Below are 20,011 nucleotides of genomic sequence, written 5' to 3'. Positions count from 1 at the left end.
CCGTTCAGTCCTGCTAATGCCTGATCCAGTCTTCGCTGGAATTCTTCAGGGCCCGGTGAGATTTTTTTTTTTTTTAATTTTATTTATTAAACAAAAGTACGTTACAATACTTACAATTGTGCACTTAGATAAATGTTCCTGTATTGGCCATTAAAATACTTCTATCGATTACACATATTAAAGCTAATGTATTACATTAATATACATATAAAGCTGAGAGGAGGGTGGCACTATCATGTCAAACTTCTATTTCAAGCTGCATAAAAATTTAGATATAAATTCAGAGGTGTCTGTTTTCTTTTGCATTGATTTACATCCATAGTGGTACTGCTTTACATATAACAGAAGAAGACACAAATCCTTGGTTTGTTTATTGGAAAGATTGAAAGCTGGGGTTGGTAAATTGAGAAAAACTTTAAGCGGCGTGAGTTTAATATTGGTTTGTGAGATATATTGAACCACTGAAGGGATTCGTCAAATAATTTCAGAAAAGAGCGACATTCAAAGAAAGTATGTTCTATAGAATCGTTTTCGCCACACATAACACACATAGTACAATCAGTTATCCCAAAGCGTGTCAGTTCCTTGTTAGTACTAGTATTCTGTGTAACAATTTTAAAAAAAATTGTCTTAGCTTATTATCTCGAGTGATTTTATAATTGTTTTCAATGCATTGCTCCCACTTGTCAGCGACCCCAGTACAATGTTTTCGCCATGTTGTAACCGCAGTAGGTTCAATACTAATGTTCTCTGTAAACAATTCGTAAAACTGCTTGCACGAAGTTTTCTTTAAGTTTAAACTAACATCTTTAGATATCTGGAAGTCGACATTTTCAGAAATCGAGTTCAGTTTTCCAAGATCTAAATGAGTGAAGGCGTAACTTTTGAGAGACACTGGAATGGCTGTAATGATTTGGTAGTATTGCAGAAAATTAACCTTGATGTTATATTTACTACTGAATTCTTGTGGGGATAGATAATTACCTTGATTGTTCAGCAGATCTTGCACAAACAAGACATTTTCATCACGCCAAGACTTCCAAAACACCGATTTGTTTTCGACGTTGATATCTTTATTATTCCATAATATAAATTCGCGCTGTAGTGGATCTTCGCAGTTACTACGCAATTCTTGAAAGTATTCAAGTAGTTCCCTATAAAATAAGGGAATTTTCTTATCTAACTTTTCGACACTGTAATTGCAATTAAGTAGAAACAAGAGTCCACCATGTTTTTCAAAGTGAAAGTTGGGAATTGCTGTCCAAGTGTCATGTGGATTACTTAAAAGTCTCCCTATCCAACAGAAGCGTAGCGCTTTAATGACAGTCCGAAAACAAGGAAAATTTAAACCACCCTTAGATAAGGGACGGAACAAAACCTGTCTCTTTACCTTATCGGTCTTATTCTTCCACAAAAAAGCAAATAGTTTCCTCTGAGTCTGTTGAATCGCTGCTTCTGGGACAGAGAGCATTGAAGCAGCGTAAACTAGTTGGGACAAACCTAGAGATTTTGCAAGCATAGTTCTTCCAAAGAGAGTCAGATCACGCGACAACCATATATTAAGCTTGGTTTCAATTTTCCTTATTTTAATAAAGAAATTATTTTTATTATTGCTAACTGCGTCGTGGGAGAGGAAGGTACCCAAAAATTTAATAGGTTCTTTTGGGCACTCGAATTCTAAAGGCATTGACTTGTTTTTGCTTGGCGAACCAATCCACATGGCTTTAGTTTTCTTTTTATTTAATTGCAACCCAGACAGTGCTCCAAAAGAATTAACCATATTCATAGCCTTTCTAAGAGATATGGTATCTTCAAGAATTAGCGTTGTATCATCCGCGAACTGTGAAATCTTGGCATTTTGTCCATCCGGAAGGGGAATGCCCCTGCAGAGCTGATCTTGGCGTATTTTGAGGGCTAACAATTCAACTGATAGAACAAACAATAGAGGGCTCAGAGGGCACCCTTGACGGACGCCACGAGAAACTTGGAAATAGTTGGTCATAAATCCAGCATTCAGCACGCCACTTTCAACATTGTTGTAAAGAATAGATATCCATTTCCTGATATTTGGGCCGAAGTTGTATAGTTCAATACACTTGTGAATAAAATTCCACTCAATAGTGTCAAAAGCCTTTCGAAAATCAATGAATAGAAGGATACCTGGGAGTTTTTTAGCATCTGCGTATTCTATGATCTCATTCAAAAGCCGAACATTTTGGCCAATGAATCTACCTTTAACAAAGCCTGTTTGATCAGTATGTATGAGCGAAGATAAGGTTGACTCAATTCTTTGACCAATAACTTTGCCAAGATTTTATAATCAACATTAAGTAGAGTTAGTGGACGCCAATTAGACAGCTCAATGAGACAACAGTCGTCTTTAGGTATTAAACAGATCATACTGCGTCTTTGAGATATTGACAATTGACCTTTAGTAAAGGCTTCTGTGAAATAATGAAAAGGTCAAATTCTTGATTTAAGCTTAAGAGGTTTCGATTCATAAGTAAACACCTTTCGTTTAGGATGTAAGGCACGATAGGCGTCAACAAGACCTAGTTCATCCATAGAATGAAGAAGAAGGTTTCTATAGTTCGTCCCAAACCATGGGCGTCCTCCGTATTTATCTATTGAGTGAAGAGTAGTATTCCAGTCACCAACAATAATAACTTTGGACGTGTTTGTGTTAGAAACAATAACAGTACATAAATTCTGAATAAAACAACATTGGTTTTGAGGGTCACAAGGAGCGTACACAGAGGCTAAAAAAAGATCCTCATCGCCTTCCCTAATTTTAACAATGACTAGTCTACCATCTGGATCAATAAGCTGGACGCTAGATGAAAACAAAGAATTTGGTCTCTGTAATATGCAAGTACCTTTAGAGTTTTCTGTACCGTGTGAAAAAATACTTTCCCACCCCATTCTGTAGCCCAAGAGACTTCGTCTCCTTTCAGTGAGAATGTTTCCTGGAGACAATAGAAATCAGCTTTTTGATTCTTTAGATACGAAAATAATGCCCTTCGTTTGACATGATTGCGTAATCCCCTTACATTCAGTGATAGGAATTTGATAAGTGTCATACTGTATTATCACCTTAAATGCACAATAGTTATGCTAATATTAGGTTACGTTAACTAAACTCAACAGCAACGAATTAATCAAGAAAAAGAAAACAAACAAAGAAAAAGCAACAGAATAGATAAATAAGAAAAAGCAAAAAGAAAAACCTAACTTTACAACAAAAACTAATAAAGTACAAAAGTTTTTTAAGAAAAATACGCTTAAGAGACTAACCTTCGTACAATCTAAGCCTATGGCGAAATCGACCTCCCGTAATTATTGCATGGATGTTTGTTAAGCATTTATAATTCATCAAGATCATCTTCAGAGTAAATTCTAACAGGATTACCTGACGGTGAAGTTTTAACAAAGACCTTTCCGTCTAGTGTCCAAACACTTGATAAAAGTCCATCAGCCTTCACATCATTCGCTTGTCTTACTAAGTCTGCCCTATAAGGTGTGAGGTTTTCGTTGATAAATATACGGTTTTGCTTCGTTGCCGCTGAGGCATAACTGGGATATAAATCTGATATCTTTACTGACTTCAATTTCGTTCGCTCTTTATATAGCCGAGACTTAACTTTATGGCTACAAAATTTTACGATTATAGGCTTCATACTATTTCGTCGTCTTAGCTTGTGAGAGATTTCGATGTCCTCCGCAGCAACAGGGACATTAACAGCCTCAGCTACCTTGAAAACAACTTCTTCCGTTGAGGTGTAAATATTTTCCGAGATACCATGTATTTCGAGGGAATTTTTTCTCGAATATTGCTCGAGGTTATCAAGCGATTCAATCAACGAGTAGATTCTTTCCGTCTGCTCGTTTAGTTTTGTTTTAGTCCCAAGTAGTTCTTTCTGAAGTAGAGCATTTTGCTTGTTAGCCTTTTCAAGAGACGCTTTAAGGTCCTTGAGTTCACGTTCATTGGATCTCAGCGACTTCTTTAGCTCCTCCATGCCTTCTCTGAATTTGACGTTTTCACTCGAGATGCTCGTAATTGAGGACTGTATAGATGACAGCATCAGTTTAATTTCCAGCAGAGTTGGTTCTTCTTCAGAGGAGTCCTCGTCGCCGAATATACCTTCTTCCTCGGTTTCCTTCATGTTTGGCTTCTTGGCGGAATTTTAAGCAGAACCTGAGCTAGAACCCCGGTCACCTCGTTTGTTTCTCCTCGAATTTGCCGACATTATGGACGTCGAAACAAAGCAAGCAATTTGACAGTAAAAACAAGAACAAAAAGGACAAGAACCCAACGAAATTCTGGATTTGGGGAGTCGAATTTCGCGCTGCTTAGAAAACACGTCCGTCCACTCCGACTCCGCGCATGCTCTCAGGGCCCGGTGAGATGCCGAATGGCATTCGAAGCCATCCGTATCTTCCCCACGGCGTACCAAATGTGGTTGCACAGCTGCTCTCCTCGTCCAAGCACACATGCCAGAACCCATTTTTGGCATCTAACACAGTAAAGCACCTTGCATTTGAGAGCTCAGGAAGGACATCCTCGATTGTCGGCAGCGGGTAGTGATTGCGTTTAAGGGCTTGGTTAAGTGGTCTGGGGTCCACACACAGTCGGACATTGCCATTTTTCTTCAAAGTGACGACAGTTGCTGATATACAGGAGGTTGGAACATTTACTGGTGTGATGATGTTAAGGCCTTCCAAACGACCCAGTTCCTCTTTTAGCTTTTCTTTAATGGCAGTTGGCACCTTTCTTGTTGGGAGTTGAACTGGCGGTACGTTCGGGTCAATTTCAAGGTGGAGATCACTTTCTAACTTTCCTTCTCCCCTGAATACATCAGCATGTTCTTTGAGGATAGATTCTGCTGTAAGTGGTGTTTTGCTCTGCGAAGGCTCTTCAGACTGAATAGCCATGATGTTTTGTCGGACCACAGAGATGAGTTGCATTTGCTCACTGGCTCGTAAGCCAAGCAGAGGCTTGCCTTTTCCTTTTACAACTGCAAATTCCACATTGTATTTTCTTCCATTTCTGGTATTCACAACTTGGACACGTTTCTTGCCAATCGGCTTCTCCTCAGTTTGGTTGTACATAACAAGAGTTACGTCCGCATTGTCCAGCAGGGATAGGCTGCCTTCACCATATACTTCTTTGAAAGACCCTTCAGGTAAGATGTTCACCGTTGCACCAGTGTCTAGTTGGAATGGGACTCTATGACCATTTAATAGCATTACCGCAAGCAGTTTGTCTTTACGATCAGGATTTTCCACGGCACAGACTTGCTCCTTGACATCAACACAAGCGACATATTCGTCAAAGTCAGAATCCTCCACTGCATGTACTGGCTTGCGGACGTGTCTCGGTGTGGGAGGTTTAGAGGATGTGGCCGAACTGAGTGGAGGCGATTTGTTTTTGCAGGCCACCGCAAAGTGGTTTGGAATGCCACAATTAGAGTAAGTCTTCCTCCATGCAGGACATTTAAGCTTGTTCCAGACAAGCGTTTTGGCGCAGAACTTGAAGCGAATTTCTCTAGGTTTCTTTTCATTGGACTGACTAATGGCGCTGACTTCCTCCTGATTAATTTCTTTCAGTTGTTGGCTTAAGGTCTCATAGGATCTACAGATATCAATGCATCCTTCAATGTGAGTTTGGAGACTTGTAGGAGCTTCTTGCGAGCTTGATTGTCTCTTACTCCGATGAAAATACTGTCTCTAATTAGACTGTTCTCTAACACTCAGAAGTTACACGTCCTCGCCAACCTGCGCAAGGCCGTGACGTAAGCATCCAGAGACTCGTTTGGTTCTTGGTCTCTCTTGTTAAATCGGTATCTCTCGTAGATTTCGTTTGTCTCTCCGTTACAATAACGCTGTAGCTTTTGGAGAACAATTTCAATGTCCTTCTTATCGTCTTCATTCTCGAATTCTAAGCCTTCGTACACATCAAGAGCATCTGAGCCAATACAGGTTAGCAGTGTGGCAGTTCTCAGCGATTTATTTACAGCAGGGTTTTCAGGGTCTTTTAGACGTGCCGCTATTTCGTAGTTGTTCCAATCACGGTGAAATTTCTTCCAGTTCGTCGCCAAGTTCCCTGTGAGCTCTAACTTAGAGGGCAATGGGATGTTTATCGGGATTTGTACCAGATCTGGTTGTGCGACGGGCTTCTTGTACTTGCACAGATGCGCCGCTACCCTCGGTCATACTTAGTAATTTGAAGTTAACTAGATTCCTTCAGCAGAGATTTCCTTTCGAAAACACAAGACGATTCCAGTCACCGTTGTCTTCCGCTATTCGTTGTGAAGAAGGTTTCGAGTGGCTAGCGCCGAACACAGCAGAGATCGGAGACTATCTCCTATAAATATCAGTTCGCAGATCAGAGTTGCTCAACCACGTGTGTGCGAACAAATCTCTCTCCAGAACACTTTCCGGTACGCTGAGCTGTAATCCCTCGACGGCACCAATTGCAGAAACTGGTTTCCACATCTGACACCATGTAACGTATTCGCTAAGACGGACGACGGAACACCAGAGCACTTAGACACAACGTTTTTAATCTTATAAGCCAAGTGTACATCAACAAGCGACGAGCGCGAAAACATGCGAGATCCCGGATTAAACTAAACTGTATAAATTAACTTGACATGCATAAATTAACATCGTTACAGAACCGATTTGCGGATCGGACTCTTTCCCTCTGGAGTGTCCAGTAAGCGCTTATTTGCTGAAGTTGACTTTGGTGGAGTAGCTTTAGTAAACTCGGTAATTTTACCTTGTAACGATTTCTGGACAAATGAATACAGTGATCCAAGATTTCGAATCTTTCGAGCACAAGGATTACAAACGCGACTTGAATGCTTCTCACATTTTACCACCTCAAATCCAGCTCTCTGAAGGTTATGAGCTAAAATTTCACCCTTGCAGTCCTTCCTTTTGGACGGATTAAAAAGATTTTCTGTAGAAATATTATTATTACCAAATTTAACTTTGAAGCTGCAATTACATAGCCTGCATTGCTCGTTCGGATTCACTGGGAATTCTCCATTCCCTCAGCGCGATGCTTCCGAAATATTTTGACACTTTGTTTTGGTTCTACACGTGTCCTGGAAAGTTCACTTCCGCTCGGAAGACCAAGCATTTTATGGGTCTCTTTATGACAGCTGTTGACAGGATCAAATGTCGGTACGCGCACTCAGGCATGACAAGAAGAGTGGGCGGTTTTCAAATTCCCTGGGTTTGTCTGCAAGCGTTTCCTTCCTTTCTTCCCCACCCTCTCCCCGCTTACTCGAGCCATTTTTCGCGCGGTCTTCGTTGCGCGGTCTTTGACTCTCGAAACAGCACGGAAACGCTTGCTACGCAGGCTACAAAGAATTATACACTTTTGTTATCGCCGAACAATCCGACTGAAGCAGGAAAATTCCTCTTGCAATGACAAGACAAATTACACAAGAAGACATAAATTTATTACTCACCAAAACAACTGCTGCCAGGTCTTCTCAACAAGCCGTAATGACCAGCCATTTTTCGTAAATGAATATAAGGTTAACGTAGGATGACAGTCGTCTTCGCTGGAAAACAAGTTTTCTGGATTTCGCCGAGCAAAATATAAACATCTTTAAAGCAAATCCAAACCAATCCAAACCATACTCCACGACTTCTTACGAATATGTGAGTATTTTCACTTTAGGTGGACTTTAAGACTCTTTTACCTTTGTTTCTTTTTAGTTTTCATTGATCGTTAACGAATAATTTAGCAAATTTTCTTTCTCAGTTTTACAGAAAGAATTTTCATTCAAAGTAGACAGCAACTAGACCATTGTGGCGTGTTTGTAATCAGCCAGTAGACTGAAGCGTTTGTTATTGTGTCTCGCGTTACGAAAATTTTGTAGTTAATCGAAAAGCTAGCATTTTTGGCAGCTTTTAGCTGTGCGTATATCGAGTTATGGATGCACTTGGGAAGTTTGGAAAGCACTCAAGAAGTCTTCCGTGCTCTCTAAACTTCCCGGGTGCATCCATAACTCGATATACGCACGCAAAGCATGAACAAATTAAAAGCTTAGATTAATTGTCATGTCCACAAATTTGGAATATAGAGTTAGAAAAAGTAGGCGGCAGGCCAGCGAAGCTCAACGAGGAAAAGGGCGACAGAGATCTAGAGCAAGAGACAAAGAAACAAAGAAGACACTTTTTCATTGGAAGAACAGCATAAAAATATTGTAGCGAAGGTGAGAAGATGAGAAACGCTAGCGGCCACCACTGGAAGGTGAAAATGAGCGGCAGTGAAAAAAAAAGAAGTGAACGAGAACACGTACGACAACGTGTAACTAAGACCCTGTTTACATGGAGTGGGGGACCCCGGTCTAGTGGGGTAGGTTTCTTTTGTTTTGCGTCCCCTAGAGAGTGAAAACAAAAGAAACCAACCCCACTAGACCGGGGTCCCCCACTCCATGTAAACAGGCCCTCAGAAGGTTCTGGAAGTTTCACGTTGTAGTCGTGCAAAACAACGGCAAAGAAATGTACAGAAAAATTGTGCTTCACGTGCAAAGTTGCTTTTTTGCTAATTACACAAATTGTTGTTTTTTCACCGTTCTCCGACGTTGCCTTCGCCGCTTAGCATTACACCATTTTATATTTGGTTTGAACCATAAATATTATCGAGCGCTTCGCTTTTAGCCCTGGCTAAATCTATTTAATATATTATTCAAGTAATTCAGCTCTGTCTTGGAAAAAGACAGTACCTTCTTGATATCGACCAGCTGTCCGTCAGCGGACTGATAATTTTTTTATACAAGGAGGCTCCGCCCCGAGGTCAAACGCCTTAACCTTTCATTACCACATATACTATTTTTGACAGAAAAGGTACCCCTTTCGTATACCCTTCTACTGACAAATGATACTCCTTTCACATAGCTAGTTTAGAAGGCTACATTGAACTGCTGCAAATGTACTGTCCTTAAAGGGACAGATTCACGGTTCAGCGCATGCTCATTTATCAAAATGCTGTTTTTCTGCCGGGACATGCTGTATCGTCTATGCAAGCAATATGATCATGTCATTTTGTTATCAAAGAACCAATCTGCACTCTCCCCTGGTAGTCACTTGCACTTGATCAACTTAGGTATTTGCAAATAACTGTAAATTAATCAACCATGGAATAAAACAATCGGGTCAACAACAAATTCAACGTTGTTAGTGTTGGCATAATCCACTATTTTTTTCGGCGATTTTAGTACTCTTCCATCCTAGTTCAGGTTCCTCTGAATACAATTCTGCACCGGAACATGTAGTTTGCTTGGGCGAGTCGTGTTTTTCTCAAGTGAACAATAGCCGTCGAGCAAATGTATTTCCAGCAGGGGTGGCTAACTTCGGTAAAGCTATGTATCGGTCCCTAGAAAGGTCAACCCAGGACACCCGGGATGGACTTTTTTTGTACAGTGCCCAGGCCTCATTTTCTTGGCCGCGCGTTGATCTGGCCCGGCTACTTCGGCGAGCATATTCTCGGCCTTTTTGGATTACACCCTTCGAGTTTGTCAAAGTCTGCGGGATTCGTTTTTCTATCTGGGAAAGCTTTATTGGTTTCTATATCTCCTGCTATCCTATTATTACAATCCTGGCATGTCTATTATCTGTCGGAGTTCGGATTTCGGGGAAAAAGTTGCAGTTGAATGACGGCATGGCGGCGAAGATGGCATCTTGTGTCTCCTACCTTGTATATTATTATTGTATATAGAGTGAATTTAAACAAATTTATATCACGAAACTTCGTCGGAGCATTAAGGACAACAACAACTAACTGCAGAGTAAGTTTCATTGATCTTTATTTAGTATTTCGTAGAAATTTTAGGATCGTTCTTTTACCCCATACAAACACTGTAATTTTACTGAAACCGTACTGTGGTACTATCACAGAGCCTGGGTTACCTGTGATTTTACAATTTTAACGAAAATTACAAAAACTACAAATTTCGCTTTTTTTCGCGATTTTGTCACAACTGTTCTCCCTTTGTTATAAAGCATTTGTTTGTTTTACCTAGTTATTTCTTTACTCACAATCCACAATGATACCCCTATGGGTAAAGATATCACATTGGTTTCAGTCATAATCAATCCTAAGCAAGACGACGAATATTCCACCGTTTTCATTTGGGAGTCACCCCCTTCCCCGGGCTCCCATCAGATGTTCTTTGAACCGTGTGCCTAAACGGTATATGTGTTTTTGTGGTTTGTTTTTGGGTATGGTATTTCATTGCATGATACCAAGAGACTGGAATGTTTGAAATTAATTCTAAACTTTTATGGACAAATTTTGTTTCTTCACCATGCTATCTGCATAAGCACGAATGAAATTGCGCAGCTTTTTCTTTTACAACATTTTAAAAGAGTTAAAATGGGTCTGCATGGGGGTGTTGGAATCGCCGTTGGTTTTCCTCACCAGTATCAATAATTTTTGATCAAGTCTCAGCACTCAGTTAAAAATCCCTCTTTTCTCTGCTGACAGTAAAAATGTTGACGAATTCGCAGCTATCAGTTTATGTCCTTCACTGGGCCCCTTGTAAAAGGTCTTATTCATAGAACAGAGTCTTTTTTTACTCAAAATGAAACTCGTTACAAAATTTGACCAACTTACATTCGCGCCGCTATATTATTACAGTTCCTGCGTAGGGCTCTTTATTTGAGTCTAGTAATTTAGCAGACAAGAGAGGAAAGGTACAAACCAAATTGAGCTGTTCTCAGTGGCTTGAAAAAAAGAGTTTGGTATCGTCTGTTCCTGGATACTTAGCCAATTTGCCTTAAAGAAAAGTATATTAAATCTTGGATATGGCCTACAATACCTGAAGGCGTTCATGTGCTAAACTCGCTTAGCAGCACTTTAGCATCTTGCGAAAAGCGTTTCTGAATTCCTCATTTCTCCATCCATAGATAAGAGGATTGCATGCAGCGTTCAAAAGCATGGCCACCTTATAAACGATATGCTGCAGTAACTTTTGATGGTAGTGGCCTGCGGGTAATGTGCGCCAGAAAACTCGGAGGGATGTCACAACAAGGATAGGAATGATACTGAGCAGACACAGCACCACGACAATGGCGAGAGTTCGGGCGCCTTTCATTTCGTGCTTGATAGTTGGCATTCCTGGAAAGTCGCGGCCCTGTTTTCTGACACGTTGTCTCTGCTTGTGGGACACTATGAAGATGTAGGTGTACGAGCATATCATGATCAACAGGGGAATAAGAAACATTGACGCAGCTGTCAATACAAGATGCCATCTGATGGGGAGCTCTTGGGCTTTATCACAATCTGGATGCATCTGTATGTGAAATTCTCTGTAATCTTTGTCGCCTGTTGTCCCATAAAGCGTCCATGGAAGAGCAATAACAATGACCAGAGCCCACAGCCACATCGCGATGGAAACGATCCGTGCTCGGCGTTTGGTCACTATGGTGTGGTATCTTAAGGCGAACTTGATGGCGATGAAACGTTCTGAACTCATTAAGCTGAGATGAAGAACAATGACCGAGAGGAGGAACAAGGTGACAGTTCCGCTTACTTCTCTTAAATTATAAAAAGGTGAACGATTTCCAACATTATACAAAATGATATCAAGAATCAAGGGAATCGCTATTAAGCCGTCGGCGATAGACAAACTCACCAAAATGTTGTTGGAAGCAGTTCGCAAGTTGCGAAATTTGTGAAACGCTCTTAGCACGAAATAGCTGCCGAGGACGGCAGCGACTGTGATAATCCCACAAACGTTCAACTTTAGAATACATATCCAGTTCGGCATTGCAGGAGGAAAATTGTGCCACCTATGTTATCTATCGTTTTCAGAACACTTACTCTTACCACTGTTGTTCCGTTTCGTATCATAATCAAACTATATAAATATTCAGCCATGGCCAGGTGAACCCAACTCTGTATATGATCAAAGGATATTAGATAACGATAACAACTATTGATGATGTTCCTTTTGTTTTAAAAGCGTCAAAACAAATACGACGCATCTGCAATAAAGGTAAAATTAAACCATTTCTATTAACCAAAATCCAAATAAACATGATCGTCCATAAAATATACAGGTTAACGTTTGGTAACTGTCTTAATTACCGCTTTCTACAACGTCAAACTCTAAATGTCCTCGCTAATTCATTGAGAATCCATTAAGAAAGTAAATAGGATGTCAAAATTGCATACTATAGAGTTGAGCAAATAAAACTAGTTATCACGCAGTGTTCTTAATTTATACTAAACACCTGACTGCGTTCAACGGTGAATTGAATTTGTACAGAGTCAACTTATAATTCATAAAAAAGAACCTTATATTTGGCCTAGAAAGAAAAACAAAACAACTGTGGCACTCTTAATAAAAATTAGTTGTAACAGCAGGCTTTGAAAGTTTCATAAACTAGTAAGTGCGTCTTACTGAGTTTGAAATACAAGGAACAGCCGAACATTTACGAAGTGCGAGCTTTTTAGCAGGTCTAAAAACGTCTCCTAAATACTCCTTTGAATTAATATTATTATTACTGATTATTACTAAAATAATAATAATTATTATTATTAATATTATTATTGTTTTTATTTTTATTGTTATTATTATTATTGTTGTTATTATTATTATTGTTATTATAATTATTATTATCATTATTATTATTATTTAAGAGACTATCATGTCAGTTTATTAATATCAACATCAGAACCTGTTTCACGCATAAAAAATGCATGGGTACTGTTTCTTTGCGACTGTGGATAAGTTTCGGCTTAAAATAGCCGTTTTAAATTCTAATATGCACTGTCAGCTGTCAGCTGAACAGAAATTGTTTTTGTTCAAGGAAGTAGACACACTGGCTCGACACCTTCGTTTTTGAGCCATTAATCAAGCGACTAGGAAACGTCAGTTTTCATTTCTAACTTTATGATGCTGTGTTATTAAAAATTAATTGACACGCGTAAACCACTATGTAGGAAAATAATGAATAAATTGAATTCATACTTGCTGGCGACATTTATATGAAATTAAACTTATTAAAGAGCGGAAGACGTTTGGAGCGGGATAGATACAATAAAGAACGCCGATATTTCTACAGGTGTTCATGTAAAGAAAAGAGGCGACCAAACAGGAAAAATTGGCAAACACCCAAATATGGCAGCAAAACTTAGTTTGTCACTTTTCTTTTTCGAATTTCAGAACCCGCGGGCAGTTCGTTTAATAAGGATATTTTACAGAGACTTCATACAAAAATGGGACTCTTAGATCACTCAGCGGCGATCTTTTTTGAAGCGTACAGAAGGTGCTTAAAATTAGTATATCATTCTGCGTAACTGGAAAAGTGTTTATTTCCCGTTTGAGGAATTAGGTGACCGCATACTATTAGAGTCGCGTTTCTTTTCCCGCGGGATTCGGGTAGGTATCGTTCTAGATGCCATATGATTTCACGGTTTGGACGAAATCTTGGACTGGTTGTCTGGCTCATTCGATCTCGATCTCATGTGATAGTTCTTCTCGGTCGAGAACTGGTATCTATTTTGTGCTTCGCTCGTTTACCGCAGATAAGTTTTGTTTTACTATATCCTGGCGAGGTGTATCAATACCGTTTTTTCCTTACGGTTTTTGGTATTCGTTTTCATTTAAGTTTTTTTTTCTAGGAAAAGCAAGATAATCCGATAATTATATTTTGTGTTAACAATGTGTTCGGCACACTGTATTTGCTGATATGGATAAGAGCTATATCAACTTAGATCGACCATCACTTCTTTTGTAAATAACATCACTTCTTTTTAAAAAATTGCTCGCAGTCTTAAGTTCTTGGAAATTTTTTGTAGTTTGTCTTTATCTTACTTACACATTGTACTGAATAGAACGCTCATTATCATTGCCCAAAAGCTTCCTTAACCTTGAAATTTGGTTAATATTAACCGGGATGAATTTCAGCGGGATTTTCGAGTAAGCGCATTTTATTTTAGACCCAGGGATAAACTTAGGTCAACTTTTGCTGGGCATGTGCCGCTTGCTTCGCAGAACCTCTAGTCCATTATAGTTTACTTTGTGGCAAACTATAGACTCATCTTAGTCACTTTTGGATAAGTGTAACTTTCGTATAGATATAATGAAAGCTGATACAAAGGTTTTTTTTCCCATTTTTTATTCCCAAAATCCCTATTGCCAGAATTTGCTCCTAAAGTCTGGAAAATGTTCGACTGCATTCAAGCAATTTTTTTCTTGTGGCAAATTCTCCATTTAAAACGCCAGGCTCTTTTATCCCAGCGGCGCACAACTTCGCGTTTGAAACTGTTGCGAAGTCAAAAACAACAAACCTCATTAACGTTCTGTTTGAGAGGCCACATTCGGGAAGTTCTCCGAAAAACCGAAGGCCTGCCACGACTACTGACCAGTGGGATAATAGTGAGAGGACAGACGTCCACAACAATGGCGAGAGTACTGGCGCCTTTCATTTCGTGCTTTATGGCGGTAGCCATTCCTGGAATGTTGTTTTGTCCTCTTATATTTTTCCTTTGTTTGTAGGATACGATAAAGATGTAGCCATATGAACACAAAATGATTACCAAGGGGATGACTAGCAAAAACATTACTAGAAAGATGAGAAGAGTTAAGCCCTTTGATTAACGGATTAAGATCGTGATCCAAAGGATCTTCAGGGTTTTTAAAGTGTGGATCCATCGCTTGGCGAAACTGTTCAAAGTCTCCACTGTTTGCTACAAGTGTCGTTGCAAAAGTTATCGTATCGGTCTCAAAAAAACGCACATCGCCAAGGCAACGATCAGTGATAGAAGATTGGTCACTATGGTGTGGTATCCTAAGGCGAACTAAATGCTCCACGCTTTAACGGCGATTAAATGCTCTACGCTTATAAACGCGAGGTGAAGAATTATGACGGGGATGAGAAAGAAGCTGGATGTTGAGGTTATTTTTCTAATAAGACCGGAGCTACACTCAGCATGAGAGCCGTTTAACAGTTTAAGACTCATTTGAACGATGCCGAAATTCAAAGGAATCGCCAGTGAACCGTCAGCGGTTGACAAACTCACCAGGACAACGTTGGAAGCAGTTCGAAGACTATGAAATTTGTGAAAGGCTCTAATCACAAGATAGCTATCGAGGACGGCGGCGACAGTCAAGATGAGATGAATACTCATAACTGAAATTACAATTATTTTTTCCTTCGCCAGTCTGCGGTTTTGCCCTTTCTGTTTTCTACATTATGCTCAGCGGACTTTTATTTGACTTGCAATAGGTTTAAGTACTGTCAGCCGTGTGCTAAAAGAATAACGTATTTAAGGACTTGGTCTAACACGCGGTCTATAAAACCCAGACAACAACAACAACAACAAAATGGCAACTATTCTTCTATTCGTCGTTAAACAAGTTAGCTCAACGCTCTTTTTTTATTATTTTTTCCCACCACATTCTTGGGCGTTGCCTCTAGACTGCGTGGATTTTGCTCTTGTTCAAACGTTTTGTTTCAACATCATGATAGAGGCATACGCACGCACAAAACCCAACTGGACTAATTCTGATTGGCTTGCACGTAACACTGTCATGAAATTGCTGCTATTAGACTAAGTTTGCTGCACTGTTTCAAGGGTCAATAAAGGAATTAGGATTAAAGTTCAAAAATGGTTTTAACTCACCTCATCTGAGTTGAAAAGAAAACGTAGTTATTTAAAAAACGCAAGCTGCGCCGCAGATCTCTTACCCTTGCAATGAAAAGATGTACCAGAGAATTACGAGAGAACTTATGACAAAAACACAGAGTTAAATCTTGCTCAACCTTTTACTAAGAAAGGAGATTTAAAACAACGTCTAGGGCAATTGGTGTATGTTCAATCGCTCGCAAACTTGTTGGGCACCCAACCTCTAATAGTTTTAGGTTCCAAACAACGTCCCACGCAAAAAAATCCGAAGTCGGATGAAGGAGAGAATGAGTAATCGCCTTGACTTTATTTAATCACTTAAGTTAACAACGTTCGTCTAGAGCCGTGGTAAATTTGAACAAAATTTATGTACTGCTAAAATGCTACTCACAAAGACTTTAAACCGGCTGCCTCAACCTACAATAATTGCAAGCAAATTAGAATAACAACAAATTACTAATACATGATCGCTAGGTTATTTGAAAGAAAGGTCTTTAAAACTACTAAGTTAACCCTGTTTGGAGTCTTGCCCCAACAAGGAGCTTGTTCCCTGCTGAAGATGTTACATTTCGCGAACTCTCACTACGTAAGTCTGGAATACGAAGATTATTGGCAAATTACTTAGGTTAAACAGGCTAAAATTGAATATGTTGTAACGAACTTTTTGTCGGCAATTTTTTTGAGGAGTGCCGCACATGCCGTGCGGTACGAAACTAAATAGTAATAAATATGCCAAGTCAAATCTCAAGTTGACACCGGACAACCTTGATTATACTACGCTCTAGTCCTTCTATTGAGCACTCTGCCGATGGGCGTGCATACATATCAACTGGTGTATTGATAAAACATATAGATTTAGAATAATCTATTACTTTGTACATTAAAGATTTCTTTTTTACCCATCCCATGGATTGATTTATCTTCAATATATTTAATATATTCTATTTATTATTGCTACTTAACACCCGGCAAAAACAAAAACCTCAAAAAACGCGACACTTGCCTTGAAAGGTCCAATCACAGAACCGAATCTTTGTTTTACTAATGTTATAAATATCGATATAAATTTGACCAACTTACGTGTAATCGCTGTTATATACATGAAACGAAAAGCATTTGAAATTAGACAGTTCCTGATTCTTTACTTGACTTGGCGTAGTAGAGGAAAGGTAGAAACCTCTTAAGCTGTTCTCAGTAGTTTACAAAAGGAAGTTAAGTATCGTCTGCTAAGAGATACTTAGGCCCTGTCCACACGTATCCGGATATTTCTGAAAACGAAAAAAATTTTCCCCGCTTTCTGAAAAACTACGCGTGCACACTGAGCGTAAAAAAACGCCCCCCCCCCCCCCCCCGCCACAAAAAAAAAAAATACATGGAAAGACGATAGCACTGATCCCTAACAGGGTATTGCCTGTATGATTTATAACATCATCGTATTCAAAAACCTCTGTTTTCGTGCATCCTCACGAAAACGATAAGCTGCTGTTTTCAAAATAACTCCACTCTGGGGACCTTTTTCGAAAACAAGCGTTTTTGGTGCCCCAAAACATCGTTTATGTGTCGATGGGGGGCTAAAACGGAGGAAAAAAAACTCGGTTTTAATATATCTGCATACGTGTGGACGTGGCTTTGGCTAATCCGCTGTAAAGAAGTGAATATTTAATCCTGGATATGGCCTACATTGCCTAACACCGTTCACGCGCTAAGCTCACTTAGCTCACGTAAAAATTGCATGGGTCCTGTTTCTTTGCGACTGTGGATAAGTTTCGGCTTAAAATAGCCGTTTTAAATTCTAATATGCACTGAATGGAGAAGAGGATCAAAGTGAAGGCGCCATTGTCAGCTGAACAGAAATTGTTTTTATTAATGGAAGTAGACACACTGGCTCGACACCTTCGTTTTTGAGCCATCAATCAAGGGAATACGAAACGTCAGTTTTCATTTCCAACTTTGTGATGCTGTGTTATTAAAAATTAATTGACACGCGTAAACCACTATGTAGGAAAATAATGAATTCGAAAAAAGAAATAAATTGAATTCATACTTGCTGGCGACATTTATATGAAATTAAACGTATTAAAGAGCGGAAGACGTTTGGAGCGGAATAGATACAATGAAGAACGCCCATATTTCTACAGGTGTTCATGTAAAGAAAAGAGGCGACCAAACAAGAAAAATTGGCAAACACCCAAATATGGTTGCAAAACTTAGTTTGTCACTTTTCTTTTTCGAATTTCAGAACCCACGGGCAGTTCCCTTAATAAGGATATTTTACAGAGACTTCATACAAAAATAGGAACATTAGATCACTCAGCGGCGATCTGTTTGAAGCGTACAGAAGGTGCTTATAATTAGTATATCATTCTGCTTAACTGGAAAAGCGTTTATTTCCGGTTTGAGGAATTAGGAGACCGCATACTATTAGAGTCGCTTCTCTTTTCCCGCGGAATTTACACTGTCTCGCGGGTAGGCAACGTTCTGGATGCCATATGATTTCACGGTTTGGACGAAATCTTGGACTGGCTGGCTGGCCCATTTGACCTCGATCTCATGTGAAAGTTTTTCTCGGTCGAGAACTGGTACCTATTTTGTGCCTCGCTCGTTTACCGCAGATAATTTTTGTTTTACTGTATCCTGGGGAGGTGTATCAATACCCTTTTTTCCTTACAGTTTTTGGTATTCGTTTTTATTTAAGTTTCTTTTCTAGGAAAAGCAAGATAATCCGATAATTAGATTTTGTGTTAACTATGTGTTCGGCACACTGTATTTGCTGATTTGGATGAGAGCTACAACAACTTAGATCGACCATCACTTCTTTTGTAAATAACATCACTTTTTTTTGAAAAACTGCTTGCAGTCTTAAGTTCTTGGAAATTTTTTCTAGTTCATCTTTATCTTACTTAAACATTGTACTGAATAGAACGCTCATTATCACTGCCCAAAAGCTTCCTTTACCTTGAAATTTAGTTTATAAAAACCGAAATGAATTTCAGCGGGATTTTCGAGTAAACGACGAAAAAAGCTGGATATGAAAATTATTTTTCCAAGAGGACCGGAGCTACACTCAGCATCAGAGCCGTTTAACAAAGACTCATTTGCACGATGCCGAAAATCAAAGGAATCGCCAGTAAGCCGTCAGCGGTTGACAAACTTACCAGAATAACGTTGGAAGCAGTTCGAAGACTATGAAATTTGTGAAAGGCTCTAATCACAAGATAGCTATCGAGGACGGCGGCGACAGTCAAGATGAGATGAATGTTCATAACTGAAATTATAATTACATTTTCCTTCGCCGGTCTGAGATTTTGAGCAGGGTAATCCGTTTCGTTTAGCCCGAATTTTTCCTGGTTACAGGACAAATTGCTGGCCATGATGTGTTTTCAGACTTCAAAACTGGTTACAATTACTATCTCCCAGCAGATCGCAAGACGTGTTTTTCCTTTCTAAATTATGCTCAGCTGACTTTTATTTGAATCGTAATAGGGTTAAGAACTGTCAGCTGTGTGGAGAAGGGCAGAATCAACACGCGGTCCACAAAATCCAAACAACAAAAAAAATGAAAACTATTCTTCTATTCGTAGTTAAACGAGTTAGTAGTTAGTTCGATACACTTTTTTAAATTTTTTCCCGCTTTCTTGCACGCTGCCTCTCCTTTAACACAGACGCATACGCGCAGACAAAAACCAAATGGCCGGACTTGCTTGCTCTTAACACAAGATCGTCTAATTGCTATTATTGGACAAGGTTTGCATCACTGTTTGACATGGCAATTATCAAAAGGATGAGAAGAAAACGACTTTCTTAAAAGCATTGAGAGTTCGAAGAAGTACTTTTGCCGTAGACTACCTTTCAATCTCGAAAGAATTAAACTTCGCTATTTTCGCGATTTTTCCTACTACTCGCGAAGACTAAAATCGCGAAATTTAATACCGGACACATACATATGCATAAAATAACCAAATTCAAGATGTTGCTTTATTAGTTATCCCAGCAAGTTTATCAGAGTGTAGATATTTACTATGTAACTATTTATTTTGTGGGTACTTAGTTAGACTATTGAAAACCTTATGCTTTGTTATGTTTAGCTGCCTGACATTTTCTTCATAATTGTCTTTGTTTTTTGTTGTTTACGATAATTGCTTATTCTGCTGTTACTGTTCTGAGGTTAAAGTTGCCTTTACATATTAAAGAACAGAAAAATCGCGAAATTAAATACTCGCGAAATATGGCTCATAATTTTTCGCGACATTAAGTGAGAATAAAGTAGGTAAACGTGACAGGGACGTTGATCGAGCTTGAAGTCTTTGTAGCAAAAACTTATTTATTTTGCTCTAAAAGCACAATGTTAAAATC

At 39.3% G+C, this 20,011-nt stretch overlaps 1 protein-coding gene and 1 pseudogene across 1 annotated transcript; both read right to left on the bottom strand.

Annotated features, from left to right (window-relative positions):
• Positions 1 to 4,350: 4,350 nt before the first annotated feature.
• On the bottom strand, positions 4,351 to 8,025 carry LOC140925953 (uncharacterized; annotated as a pseudogene).
• Positions 8,026 to 10,868: 2,843 nt separating this feature from the next.
• LOC140925952 (adrenocorticotropic hormone receptor-like) lies at positions 10,869 to 11,792 on the bottom strand. Its single transcript, XM_073375773.1, has one exon. The coding sequence runs from the start codon at positions 11,790 to 11,792 to the stop codon at positions 10,869 to 10,871; it is 924 nt and encodes a 307-aa protein (XP_073231874.1).
• Between the last annotated feature and the right edge of the window lie 8,219 nt (positions 11,793 to 20,011).

Source organism: Porites lutea, chromosome 2 (assembly GCF_958299795.1).
Source record: "Porites lutea chromosome 2, jaPorLute2.1, whole genome shotgun sequence".
Taxonomy (NCBI): Eukaryota; Metazoa; Cnidaria; class Anthozoa; order Scleractinia; family Poritidae; genus Porites; species Porites lutea.
This window is presented reverse-complemented; position numbering and strand designations above follow the sequence as displayed.